The sequence below is a fragment of the Epinephelus lanceolatus genome, chromosome 22 (genome assembly GCF_041903045.1).
Source record: "Epinephelus lanceolatus isolate andai-2023 chromosome 22, ASM4190304v1, whole genome shotgun sequence".
Lineage (NCBI taxonomy): Eukaryota > Metazoa > Chordata > Actinopteri > Perciformes > Serranidae > Epinephelus > Epinephelus lanceolatus.
In genome coordinates this window covers 12,295,890-12,309,799 of record NC_135755.1, presented here as the reverse complement: position 1 = coordinate 12,309,799, position 13,910 = coordinate 12,295,890, and the positions used below count along the sequence as shown (strand labels likewise).

The 13,910-nt window shown below is 43.0% G+C and overlaps 1 protein-coding gene across 6 annotated transcripts in view; it reads left to right on the top strand.

Annotated features, from left to right (window-relative positions):
- pcdh7b (protocadherin 7b) overlaps positions 1–12,332 on the top strand; it is a 180,488-nt gene extending 168,156 nt beyond the window's left edge. For 3 of the 6 annotated variants that reach the window (XM_033610300.2, XM_033610294.2, XM_033610293.2), the window contains one exon: positions 7,942–12,332. In XM_033610300.2, the coding sequence (XP_033466191.1) occupies positions 7,942–7,965 (24 nt within the window). In that variant the 3' untranslated portion in view covers positions 7,966–12,332. Of the gene's footprint in view, positions 1–6,763; positions 6,783–7,941 lie in introns of all 6 variants that reach the window. The other 3 variants (XM_033610298.2, XM_033610296.2, XM_033610295.2) reach the window with 2 other exon arrangements.
- The last annotated feature ends 1,578 nt before the right edge of the window (positions 12,333–13,910 follow it).

Below are 13,910 nucleotides of genomic sequence, written 5' to 3'. Positions count from 1 at the left end.
GTACAGGGAGGCCTTTGATGAGGGGCGTGAGGCAATCACGAGCCCATTTCCAAGCCAGACTCACTGTTCTCACACAGGCGCCCTCTCGTGCCTTTTTTTGGCCCTGAGAAACTTTTTTTCCCCCTCTGGTCTTGATTGAGAAGATATTCAATTTTGGCTTCAGATTGAAACCATGTGGACATGTGTAAATGACATTTGGAGGTTAAAGTGTATTTTTAGTTTTTGTATTAGAACGTCTTTCAAATTAACACGGACCGACCAGGATGAGACTGAAAATGACCACAAAGAGATGTGAGCACACTGCAAAGAGACACAAAATGACTACAGAAGATTCAAAATGACCTCAGAGAGACACAAAATAATCAGGCCCAAAGAGTCAAAAGCCCGCCTAGCCTCAACTTGAATAAATGTTACTCAAAATGACACGTACGACCAGGAGGAGACTAAAACTGACCACAAAGAGATGCACAGGAACTGCAAAGAGACAGAAAATGACCAAAAACATTACCCAGATGACATCAAGGAAACATAAAATGACTATGAAAAGCGGCAAAACACTGACGAGGAGGCATAAAATAAAATTAAAAAAAGACCTCAAAGTGACAAAATAATCAGGCCAATGCCCCCCCGGCCTCTCCTTGCAAAATGTTACTAGGTACCGAACAGACCACAAAGAGATGCACAGGATCTGCAAAGAGACACTAAATAACTATAAAAAGGGGTGAAACAACCCCCCCCCCCACCACCAAAAAAGAGATAGAAAAAAAGATACACTGCAAAGAGACACAAAATGACTACGAGAAAATTATTAACAAAATGACCCCAAAGAGACACAAACTGATCTTAAAGACACACTAAATGATGACAGTAGGTCGCAAAATGATATCACAGTTACACTAAATGACTACAAACTGACACAAAATGACCAAAAAAGACACCAAATGACATCAAAGAGACACAAAATTACATCTCAGAGACACAAAAAGACCACAAAGAGACAAAAAATTACCGAAAAAGACACAAAATGACATCAAAGAGACACAAAATGTCTATAAAGAGAGACAAAATGACATCAAAGAGACACAAAATGTCTTTAAAGAGAGACAAAATGACCTTAAAGTGACACTGAATGACTACAACCAGACACAAAATGGCCAAAAGAGACACCAATTGACATCACAGGGACACAAAGGGACTACAAAGAATCACAAAATAGCCAAAAACTACCAAAATCATCTAAAAGACACACAAATTGACTACAAAGAAACAGAAAATGTCTACAAGAGACACAAAATGACCAAAAAAGACACTAAAATGACATCTCAGGGACACAAAAAGACTACAAAGAGACAAAACATGACAGAAAAAGACACAAAATTACATCAGAAAGGGGTGAAACAACCAGAGGAGACACAAAACGACTTAAAAAAGATACAAAATTACTTCAAAGAGACACAAAACAACCAAAAAAGACACAAAATAAACTCAAAGAGATACAAAATGACCTCAAAGAGACATAAAACTGCTAAGAAGAGACACAAAAATGACCAAAAAAGACACAAAATGACCTTAAAGTGACACTGAATGACTACAACTGGACACCAATTGACATCACAGGGACACAAAGAATCACAAAATGACCCAAAATTACCTAAATCATCTAAAAGAATCACAAAATGACCAAAAAAAAATAACCAAATGACCTCAAAGAGACACAAAATTACCATAAAGAGACACAAAATGACTACACAGAAACAGAAAATGACCAAAAAAGACACTTAATGACATTGTAGGGACATAAAATGACATCAAAGACATAAAAAACAAGGACAAAAAGAGTCTGCACATCTTTACAGTCTGTGTGTCTTGCTCCTGTGGTGGAGAGGTGTTGGGGCCTTCTGGCTGTCTGTGACAGGGGCCCCACTGTCTCACACTGCGCCCACGTGGACGTATATTAGATTAAGTTAATGGAGACATGAGTGCCGTCTGACATTTACCTGCACACAGGACGTCTTTGTGAGGGAGAAAATGTGAAACCTTAAATAGGTCTCTGCGTTGATGAGTTAATGTGAGCATGTGTGAGCTCACATGTTGGCCGGGTGTATTTACAGCACAGTCCTCCTGTTGTCAAAGTTCCCTTTATCATCACTCCTGCGCTCCTCCTCTGTCCTCTCCTCCTGTCTTTGCTAATGTCCTCAATTCGTTCTCCTCTCCTCCTGTCTCCCTGACTCTCCTCTCCTCTCCACTGCTCTCTTTGGCAGTGTGTTTGGCCTGTGACGGCCCAGAGGCAGCCATGCTGTCTTCTCCACTCAATCTGCTGTTTCCCTTCTCCCAGGCCCTGACCCTGCTATACTCAGCACACACACACACACACACACACCCTCTCCTTTATTCTCCTCCTTCCATCCCTCCCTCTTTACATCACACCCTGTCTTCCTGCGTCCTCCTCCACATGCCCTCCTCCTCCCCTCCCGCGCTGACCCCTATGTGCTGTCCAGCCAGCTGCAGTGTCTGTCAAAGACACGGCGCAGACACAAAAATGCACGCAGGCACATCACCTCTGTTTTGTCTCCTCGTCCCTCTCTCGTCTTTCTCTCCATCCCTTCCTCCCAGTGCCTCAGCTGTTTGGGTTGAATCTGCCGGCCGGAAAAAGAGAGGGCAAAAGGTCGCCGAGCTTCAAGTCTATGTAGCGGCGGAATATAGAGAGAGGAGGAAGTGATGGTGCGGGGGACGACACAGCTCAAAAAGCGAGAGCGCCGGTGACGTGGATGTATGCGGGCTGGCAAGTGGACTTGCTGACATGCTACAGGGGGAAACACAGTGTACAGTACTGTGACACAAACAAACACACCAAACTGTAATTGCCCAGAAATGCCCACGCAACAGACATGAGTGTGCATATGGCCAGAAGCGATGAGTCTAAGCCTCCTTTTTTTCTCCTTTCTCCCCCCCTCTACCACTGCAGCATCTTAGCGAGCGCTAAAGACGCCGCATCCAATTGCTACTGTACCCCGGCAGTGGAGGCTCTTTGAAATATCCCACAGTGTAAGCTAGTCAGCTGATGGGGTGGCTGAGTAAAGCCAGCTAAGAAAAGCCGCAGCTCAACCAGTGAAGCCACTGGCCCACTTTCAGGCTGCACAAGTCTTCGCTATAGAAACAGTGCGAGGCACAAATATCTCCGAGCGCCGCTGTATAGTGGCGTCTCGCTGGGTAATCATCATTTTTGTCCATGTGGAATTACATCTCAGGGAAAGCTGCGGCTCGCCCCTCTAACTCATCCGCCAATCACTCCCTGATCCGCCGTCCCCACCTCTCCCTCTGCCGCTCCTGAATGTAAAAGAAGGCTAATGGCGTCGCAGGCCATTATGAGCACTTATCTTCCTGCCTCTGGCACCCACACTGTGCCACCTCTTTTCTGGCTCCTCCGGATCCCCAAACAAGGCCCGAGCCCCCCTGGGGACGTAACCCGGTATGGCGGGCCTCCTCCTTGTGTTGCAAGGAGGCTTTTTAACACAGCCGAGTGACCCACTTGTATTGTGCTGTGTCGTGGTTGATGGTGTGGGCTCGCGGGATGTTTGTGAATATGCAACAAAAGCCTGCCACAGTGCTGCGTGTGCTCGCAGGGCTTTTCTTTGAAGATATTTTCTACGTCCTGATTTCTGAATTGGGTCTTGAAAGGGCCCATGGATATGTTTGGGCGGCAACGTGTCTTCGCCATAGAAATGCTCGAGACAATTACAATTGATTTTGTGTTTCAGCCAGATTGTAATGCACTCGGTTTCATGCTGATGACTTACAGTCTTAGATTTAAAGGAAAGCTGGAATCAAATGAGCCAGGAAGGGTTTGAAAGGTTTTATCTTGCTGTAATGAATGATAAGGTGATGCATGTTGAGTGGACATTAGAATTAATTAGCAACAGCTGTTCCTAAAACAAGAGGTTAAAGGGTAAGTTTGGTATTTTCCAACCTTATTTGCCCATGTTTTTGTGTTTAAGTGGGAACCAGGGGCGTAAACATAGACAGTGCAGGCAGGGTGGTGAGGGGGCCCACCCTTCAACTAGCAATCCATAACGAAATATGATAAAAAAAATATCCTTACTCTACATAAACTATAAAAGAAACTATGTAATAAATGAAGAAACCCTTATTTCCGTTGGTATTTTTGTCGTATATATGCGCTAATGACTTCTGGGTAATATGTATGTTGGCGTTAACCAAGTCTCTATTCAATCATGTGACAATTATACGTTAGCTAGTTTAAGCGCATAACTAGCGTGCCTTTGGGTCTTTGCACACTGAGTCCGTTTTTGTCGTCCGAAATTGTCGCACATCTAACAATAATTACGACTTAACGTTGTGTCAATCGTGTTTGAACACTGCGTCCGAAACTTTTGTCTGCCGTTAAAATTTTCGGAACAGGTTTGATTTTCTGCGCCCCTCAGAGACGTTTCACCAAGAATCAGTGAAGAAAATGTGGCGGCGGAGAAAGGCGAAGGAGGAAGTGTGTCTCTTCATCTCGTCATGTATTGTGAATTTATCGCACCAAATAGAACGATAAAACGCATCGAAATCAGTGTACGAAACTTTTTTTTTTTTTTTTTTTCTCGAATGATGGATTAACAAAATGCATCCAAAAGAAATGGACTCAGTGTGCAAAAGCCTTCAGGGCCCATCGTAATATCGAGCACTGGAGCCCCTTGTGACAACAGTGTTTTCAACTGGTTCAATATTGAGCAAAAGCGCCGCAATGTAACCACTCTGGGCTTGTTTCGCACCGTCAGTTTATGTCTATTAAAGTGTTTGCTTTTGCCGCTGACAGGCTCAGACTGTTTTTTTAAGTGTTTGACAACTTATGGGAAGGATCCCTACAGAGATAGAACTTTTCGTTAAAGAGCTAGATCCTTTTCTTTAACCAGAAACAGCCCTAGAATCGCTTGCACCAATTGCACCAGACTCCATTTAAATGAACGGTGATTTTATCATCATACAACACACTTAATTCAGAGTCGACAGAAACAAAAGAACACTCCAAAAAACTGTCTTGGTTCATCTTTCCACTGTTACAACAATCACCAACTCCGGGTTGCTTGAAATAAACCTTTAATTCACCCAGTTAGATGTGAAAACATGCTGGCTTTATACACGCTAAAATTGCCAGAAATTTGAATGGAGTTTGGTGGAATTGGCGACGCTGACTCCGGGGCTGTTTCTGGTTAAACAAAAAGGATCTTACTCTTTAACAGAAGGTATTGCTCTCTCGGGATCCTTTTTATAATGTTGTCAGACACTTATTATATCAATCTGAGCCTGTCAGTGGCAAAAAAAGCACTTTCAGTGGACATAAATTGACAGGCAAACAAGCCTCAAGTGGTCACGTCGCAGCACCAATTTCAAAAGCTGTTGTTCCCTTTAGTCACTTAAACTCAAAAAAACATGGGAAAATAGGGTCCAGGTACCAACTTACCCTTTAAAGAATTAGTCCGGGCTGACTCTAGTGTACTTATTTGTGCAGAACTAAAGGACAGATGGATTTAAGTGGTTTTAAAGTACTCATATTGATGGCCCAACCTCGGGGGGAGGTGACATTTTTGTCGACAGAAAGAGACACAAAACACAGCACTTTTTGCTTTGATATAGCAGCCCAGTTCATTAGCTCAGTGGGAAATGTCTTCATTTTTACCAAGCCTGCAGAGTCAATGGACCATGGCTGGGAAATAATCAGCCTCCTTTCGGCGCACACAACACACAGAGTGCCGGCTAACTACCTCGGCAGCTCGCCGCACACGGCAAGCGGGGAACGTGGTGCCGAAGGTTGGCTGCTTACCCCCGTGAGAGCTGGTGATTTTTTGTTTTTTGTCTTCCTTTTACCAGTTTGTCTGAATGGGACTGGGGCGAGGAGGCAAACGGATGAGCATTCAGGAGCAGGGGTGCAAGGGGGGGGCCTCATGAGAGCTGTGTAGCATTGTGGGTAGCCTGATGGCTCTATCGTAGGTGTAAATGAGGACGACAATCAGCACCTGGTATCCGCTTGTCTCTTTGATGTGTTTGTCAAGCTGAGACGGAGGATAGGGAGAGACGAGGGAGACAAAGACATCTCGTCTTCCCGTGCCGTGATCCATAGCCACGTTCTATCATCTCCACCACATCGGCTGGCATGTTAAATATTTGTGATTGCCATCGCATCTCTCCATTTTGTCGTCTCTCTCCTCATTTATTTAGCTATTTACATTTCATTAAACAGAACTACTCAGTTGTTTGGGCTCGCTAATGACAAAAACTTATTTGATTTTTCCATCAAGTGGCAGCTGCTCCCCGAGGCTTTAGCTATATATCGACTGGCGATCATTAGCTGATGCTTTACGAAGGTAATTTGTGACATGAAAATGGATTCTAATAGGTATTTAGTCGAAAAAGGATTTCTGGCAGCACAGGAATGGCACTCTTGAAGTAATATCGAATGTTTGGCTGAAAGGCATCCATAGCGAGAGTGAGTAATTTGTTGATTAAACGCTCGAATCAGTAGGCACTACATTTCTGTTACTCCTATCTCCTCTTCCTTTCGCTGTCCTTGTCTCGGCCGCATTGTGTCCTCAGCCATGTGTCTGCTCTGCATAACACTGTTTTGGTGTCTTTTAGTTCTCAATGCTGCTCAAGGTTCATCATACAGTCTATTTAAATATATATATATATATATATATACATATTTTATTGCATAAGTGCCAAACATAAAGAGTGATTTCTGTTCTATTTTTTTCTTTTACAGGAGAAAAAGAGCATTAAAAGTAAGCCATGGTCCAAACTCTTGATTTTCTTTCTTATATGGGCAAAAAAAAAAAAAAAAAAAAAAGGCATGCTTGGCTTGGTTTGCACTCACCCTCGCTTCTGCTTGATTTTGGTTTCCCATACTTCGCAATTACATCTAACATAGCATCTCTACGACATCGGCACTCTTATTAACTCTGCAAGGTCTCAGCATTCGGTCAGGGCTGTTCCTTCTCCTTTGGCTCGCTGTATTTGGGAACTCTATCCAGGAATAAATGACTCCTCACTAGTCACTGACAGTAGCGTATCTGTCAAACCTGTTGTCCTGCTGTAGCATTGTAAGCACATAATTTGCTTTCCACAATAATACAGTAGACGTAGTTAATCTGAGGCCAGCTCCCAGCTAGGTAATTGGTTAAGACCCCTATTAGTGGATTTAAGAGGATATCAGGGCGCTTTAGCCATGCAAAGCTATTAAGCTACTTAGATCAGGATGTGATTGCCGTCTGTCAATCACCAGATAAGGAAATAGGGTGTTGTTGGTGCTCACAAACATGCTCACCCCACACATACACCGAGAAGGCCCAGTTGTGTTTTAGAATTTCAGATCAGACTGAGAAACACAAACTGACCTCCTTCCCTACTCTCTCCATCGCTGCCCCCCTCCCCCTCCCCTCTCAGCACAAACACGTTTTGAAGCATGACATTATTTCAACTCTGATTCACGCCACTGTTTTTTAGTTTGGGGCTGTTGTCGTAGCCAGTGGAGTCTTCTTTTTCATCGTTGTTTTTTTTTTTCCCGTTCCCCGTTTCTGTCATGTGGTTTCTGCATGAAAAAAACAACAACAAAAAAAAAAAATGCAATTTTATCCGCACAAGCTTAACTCTACTCACGAGTGATAAAATTCTGAACCTGCATTGGCTGTGACAAATAGGTGAACCATCGTATTGTTTCTTTTACCTTCTCCATTAAACATTTAGATGCGGTGATGACCTCATTAGGGAGAAAATAAAACAAACTCACGCATCTAATGAAGGAATTCATAACAGCAAAGCCATGTGACACATACCACACCAAACACTAAGTGCTAGGAATGTATTTAGTGTATCATTAAATTTCCCACTTTAGTGAAACAAACAGCATCATTTACTTTTCTCTTCTCCCTCTGCTTCCTCTAGACTCCCGGCCCTTGCCTGACGTAGCCATGACTGGCAAGTGCACCCGGGAATGCGACGAGTATGGCCACTCGGACTCCTGCTGGATGCCTGTGCGCACGTCGCCTGAGCGGCGGCCATCCAAGTCAACCACCACCCCCCAACAACCAAAGCTTTCCACTTTCATGAGCGGCAACGGCAGCGGCAGCAGCAGCGCCGAGCAGCCCGGCAGCCAAGAGACCCTCGCCATGGCCGCCATGGCCAACGGAGACCCCACCGCCGCTCACATGATGGGCGACCGCAACCGCAACCTGCTCAACAAGAAGATGGCTTCCTCCTCCTCCTCCTACGAGGCCTTCGGCTCGCCTTCCTACGGCTCGCCGGGAAGCGGGGAGGAGGCGCTGGGCCACCCCACCGAGGAGATCCCTCTGGCGCCCACTGGGGAGTACAAGCCCACGTCCTGTGGTACTCTGACACGGCGGGAGGTGTACCTGTGAGCTGGGAGTGTTTGACGCGCCCGCTGTGCCACCACACATGGCATTAAAGTACAACACTAAGCGTAGCTGCTTACCCACCACCGTTACAGCTCTAGAAGCTTTTACCCTTGTTCGGCAAGGTAGGACTAAACTTTCTCCAAAGACTTTTACGACAGCTCCTTAACGAGACGTGGATATATAAACACAGTTTTTAAAGTGCTAACTCCGGCCATGAGCTGGGAGAAAGGAGGAGGAGGAGGAGGAACTGTTGAGGGGCTTTGTTGGGACTCGGGATGAGGCTGTTTTACTGGCGAGTCGGGCTCTTGGGACATGATCTGCTGCTTGACAGTCAATCTGTACAATAATCATTTTACATATACAGTACGTGCATGCATTACCCTCCCCCGCCCCATGAAGGTCCTTGAAGATGTACAAAAGAGACAATTTCTTTTTTTTTTCTGTTTGTGTTTTTTCTAGAAACAAAGCTGTACATGTGGACTATTTTGACTTTTGAGTGTGTCTGGTTTGCCTTTTTTTTTTTTTTTTTTTTTAAATATCAGAACACTGCTCCGGCCACGACGTTCAGTGGCTGCAATGATATATCGGACACAACGGTCTCTTGAGCTGTCTTATGGAATCCGTCACCTTGACTGTTTGTGACCAAAACTTAACCGTGTTTGAATCTTAAAAAGGACTGGAAGCTTTAAATACCCAGACAACACTTGTGTTGGTCCTCTCCTGTCACGGAGACTCTCGGGACGGATGTCGGAGCCAATGGAATTTGCTGCAACTGTTTCGGACTACTACTTCGCCGCTGGGTTTTGACGAACTCACCGTGACTGATTCTAACCTACCAGTGTGAAAAGTCACTCACTGTACATAAACATTGGACCACGGCAACAACGCTAACCGCTCTCATTCCCCCTCCTTTTGTCTTGCTACCTTCCCCTCAGTCTCTCGTTTGTTGTCTTTGATTGGCGAGACCAAAACCCCTCTGACGAGATGCAAATTTCTTAGAGCCATGATCCATCGCCGCATCGGCTGGAGACGCATGCGTGTACACCGTATTCGGATCACCTCGGTGGGATGCTACTGTTTATATCAAGTACCCTGTTTTTTCCGCAACCCACATATGCAGACGCACATACACAGAAGCAGATTTAACTGAGGCCAGTGGCACCGCCGGACTGATACCTGGGTAAGCACAGTGCGTGGCATGCCGAGATCAACCCTACGGAGGTGCAACTGAAGTTGTATGTGTGTATGGGCCCGATATGCAGTATATAGTGTGTGTGTGTAGGCTATATTTAGTGTATACTGTAGATGTACACCGATAATAGGCGTAGGAGGGCGTAGACATGGCCGAGCTGATCCTGAAACAGCTGCAAGGACAGCTTTTTACTGTTATTTCTTTCTTGTTGTGTGATAGACTGAGCAATAAATATCATAATGTACACGTGACCAACTTCTTTTTCACTTTCTCCTCAAGCCTTCAAGGTGACATCCCCTCCCCCCCCCACACACACACACACACACACACACACACACACACACGTGGCCGTCCTCGTAGGAGTCCTTTTATAGCACTAGTAGATGTTGCTTTCCATAACGGTGATGGCATCTTTGAGCACGAATGTAAGAATCAGCTCAATGGAGAACAATCAAAAATGTCTGTAACACGCAGATACCGGGAGGGGTTTCTTTTTTTGTTGTTGTTTTGCTGTTGCTTCGCAAACAGGATGAAGCACCCCCCCGACATTAAGACACAAAAATAGCTTTTCATTTTGGGAGAACTTTGCTTTAAGTACGCATCACATGAAGGATTTTTATCACGAAGGATTGAGATACGACAACCCCCCACCCTCCCCCACACACACACAGACACATGACAATGTTGAGATGTTGTGCCTCCCCTCCCCTGCCGCCCCCCCCAAGTCCACAGTGGTGTTTCTTTTACTCGCAGCTACAGAGGCGCAAAATCTCACGAGTGTAATAAAAGCAAAAGAATATCAGATGCAATGGAACTTTTTTTGTATGTTAGCAAAACCCCTTTGGTTTGACCGGAGCTGCTTTTTTCTCGCAACCCGGCGATCTATAGTCTGTAAGTACTACTCGTTGTTCGAAGGAAAGTGCTCTCCTATACTTATCAACTGTATACATAAATATTTACTTTCTACTGCACGTTTAATGGGAACTTAACTTCACTTACTGAGAAGGAAGAAGAAAAAAAACTGTAAAACAAAATGTACAAAAAAAATGTTTTCCCTGTAAACATGGAAAAACCCACCTTGTTGCTTGCTTTTGTTATACCTAAAGAAACATGTAGTACAACTTAGTACATCAGTTAAGACCATTTATTTTTATTTTTTCATACTTAAATTTCATCATATATCACCACTCAAACTTTCATATGTTTCTATCTTTTTTTTTTCTTTTAAACGTCATCTTTGTTTTTGCTTTGTAATCCCATACGTTTATTTGTCACTTTTAACAGTCTCAAACCGTGGAAATGATCATGACAATGTACTATGTGTTTAACTTTTTTTCTTTATCTGGTGCCACTTTGTATATTTAGAGTGCTTCTGAAAAAAGAAAACAAACAAACAAAAAAAAACTAAAAAAAAATACTAGAGTGAATGCAAATATGCAATTGTGCCTTTTTATACCAATTGGTATGATTAAATGTTGGTTTGGAATGGTGCATAAATAAATTACGTCGAGATGCTCACTAAACGTAGATGGGGTGGCATTTAAGAACGGACTGAAAAATACATTTGCATATCTTAGATGAAATCCCATGATGTCAAAAAGGCTTCTCGGAGGACAACCGGTCAGACGTCGGTGAGCCTGTGCGTCTACAAACACTCGCTGATGTTGTTGAAAATTATCCATTCCTAGCATAGTGCATTACCCGAATGAGTACAGGTACATTCAAAAGTTGCTTGTTGGTAGTAATAATAATGATATAATGGATTTTTTTGTCGTGTTCCACTCATGTACATGTATGACATCAGAGGTCAAGTAACCTTCTTTGTGCATGAAACAAGCTCTAGGACTGAATATAGAAGCGTAGAGAGATAGAGAGGCGGGTAGGGCGGGTAGGGGGGGGTGAAGGAAAAAAAAAATTGCTTGGAGACATTTGACTGCTCGGAGTTGAGGGAGCCTAGAGATAAAAATGCTAATGTGACGGTTTACTAGGAGGAGTGGAAGTAGGGTGAAAAAAAGCTGCAGGGGGAGAGTAGCTGACAGAACACACACCTCGGGATGTGCCGAGCAACACAACACTCATGCGCGGATTTACAGTATATGCATATCAGTAGGTGATGAAACCCTGTCCTACAAATAAGCGCGGTATGATGTTTGCGGTGATACTGCGAGGTGATGCTTCGAATTCCTAGATCAGATGGGAACAAAGACGCTGCGGCGTGAACCCCAGACAGAAAGAGGGAAGACATGAAAGGAAAAAAAAAAACGCCATACATTGGCAACTATTGAAAACAGCGAACACTTTGAGCACTGTTTTTTCCTGGTACTCACTGCTGCTGCTACAGAAACCTGGATTCGTCTTTTGTTTTTTATACAGAATTCATGATGCCATCAAAAACTGTCTGTATCTTGCTGCCCGAGGTGTGTGTTCTCTGTGCTCTCCTCTACTCGTATAGCCTTCACAGTGTGTAATGAGATTTGTAATATTAACCATTACTATTTGTCCTGCGACTTGGATGTTGATATAGAAATTTGAGGAACAAATTTATCATCGTTTAATATGAGTCACTATGCACGCAGCTTAGCTGAACATGGCAAAGTGTATTGAACGCAAGTCCACTTCTATTTATGAGATATTTTACATAATTTAATTTGCTTTTGTACAGGTTTGTGTAAATAAATTGCTTGTCATTTTTGTCTCTGCAGAAATTAAAATATAACATGGTAAAACAAGTCGAGCTGGTTTCGTTGTTTTTATGTGTATGTTTGTGTATTTGATAAATGTAATTCATTCGCAAGGATTTAATTGCTGAAGTGATAACACAATAATGCTCACAACTGATTATTTGCTTCTTTAGAAGTCACTGGTAATTAATAGAGCTGCAACAATTAGTCAATTGACAGAAAATTAACTGGTTATTTTGATCATCAATTAATTGTTTTAGTCACTTTTTAAGCAAAAAACAAAGCCAAACACGTTCTGGTTTCATGCTTCTTTAATGTGAGAATTTTATGCTTTTCTTTGTCATGCATGATAAAAAACTGAAGAGCTTTTCATTGTTGGACTGTTAGTCTGATAAAACTAATCATTTGAAGACGTCACCTTTGGCTCTGGGGAATTAATCGAGGCAGGTATCACTGTTTACCGACATTTTATTGACACTGTTAATCTGAGTATCCAACACATCCTCCTACAAAGGATTATATGCTATCATACGAATTACCACCCCACAAACGTAAAGTTATGAAGGTTAAGTTTTGGCAAGTACAGCCAATGTGGTTAGGTTTAGGAAAGGAAACATTGTGATGACTCACAGGTCAAGTGTTTTCACGTGGTTCCGAACACTGGTCTGGTCTCCTGGGAAAAGTCCTGTGCTTTGTGACCTCTCCACCACCCCAACCTGCCTCCTAAGGCGACTGCTTCCTTCTTTATTCTCCACTCTCATGAGCACATTGGTCATGTGATCAGAGCCTTTCCAAATACGTGGGTTATACACGCCTTACTAGCTCATGATTACATAGCATATGTACAAATTTTGGTGCATTAATTTTCGAAGGAAAGCGTACTAACAGTGCATGGGAGCAAGCCATGTAAGAATGTAGTTTAATTTCAAAATGAAATATTCAAAATTATCCCTACGAATCATAATGCAGTATAAAAATCTACATTCTCCATATAACTACTATTTAAAGCTGTATTGACCAATGTTTTGGTCTCTTTGGGGCGATTATTTCTTTATAAGGTAGCTATGGCTAACATTTTAGCAACAGTTGCCGATATACAAATAACACACATGGCGCAATGTTGACATTTCTTTTGAGTTGGCTTTTTTCCTTCCCCTCTAAAGAACAGAATTCCAACATCAACTCCCCTGTTTTTGCTTTGTTTTGGTCTCCACCAACTTATTTGAATGTTTTACAAACTAGCAGCTAACACTGATTGCCTTTTTTTGGCTAGGCAGGTAGCATACAGTAGTTTTTTTTGGCTAGCTGTCCGCTATGGCTGAAGATACAGATAGATCATTTTGGTTGAACAGATACAGATAATGGTGTACTCGCTCATTACTAGTAAACGTTGTGTTAATCTCAGTATGCTAACCAAAGCATGCTATAATGTGATTTGTCTTACGTTATCCCGACTAATCATATTCTCATCCATATAACTGTTATTCAAAGTTGTGTTAATTGATTTTTTTGGGGCATTTTGGGGCAAATTATTGCTCTATAAGGTAGTTATGCTGAACGTTTTTTGCAAACAAATGTGGCGCAACATTAGCATTCATTCTGAGTCACCTTTTTTCTGCCCCTCTA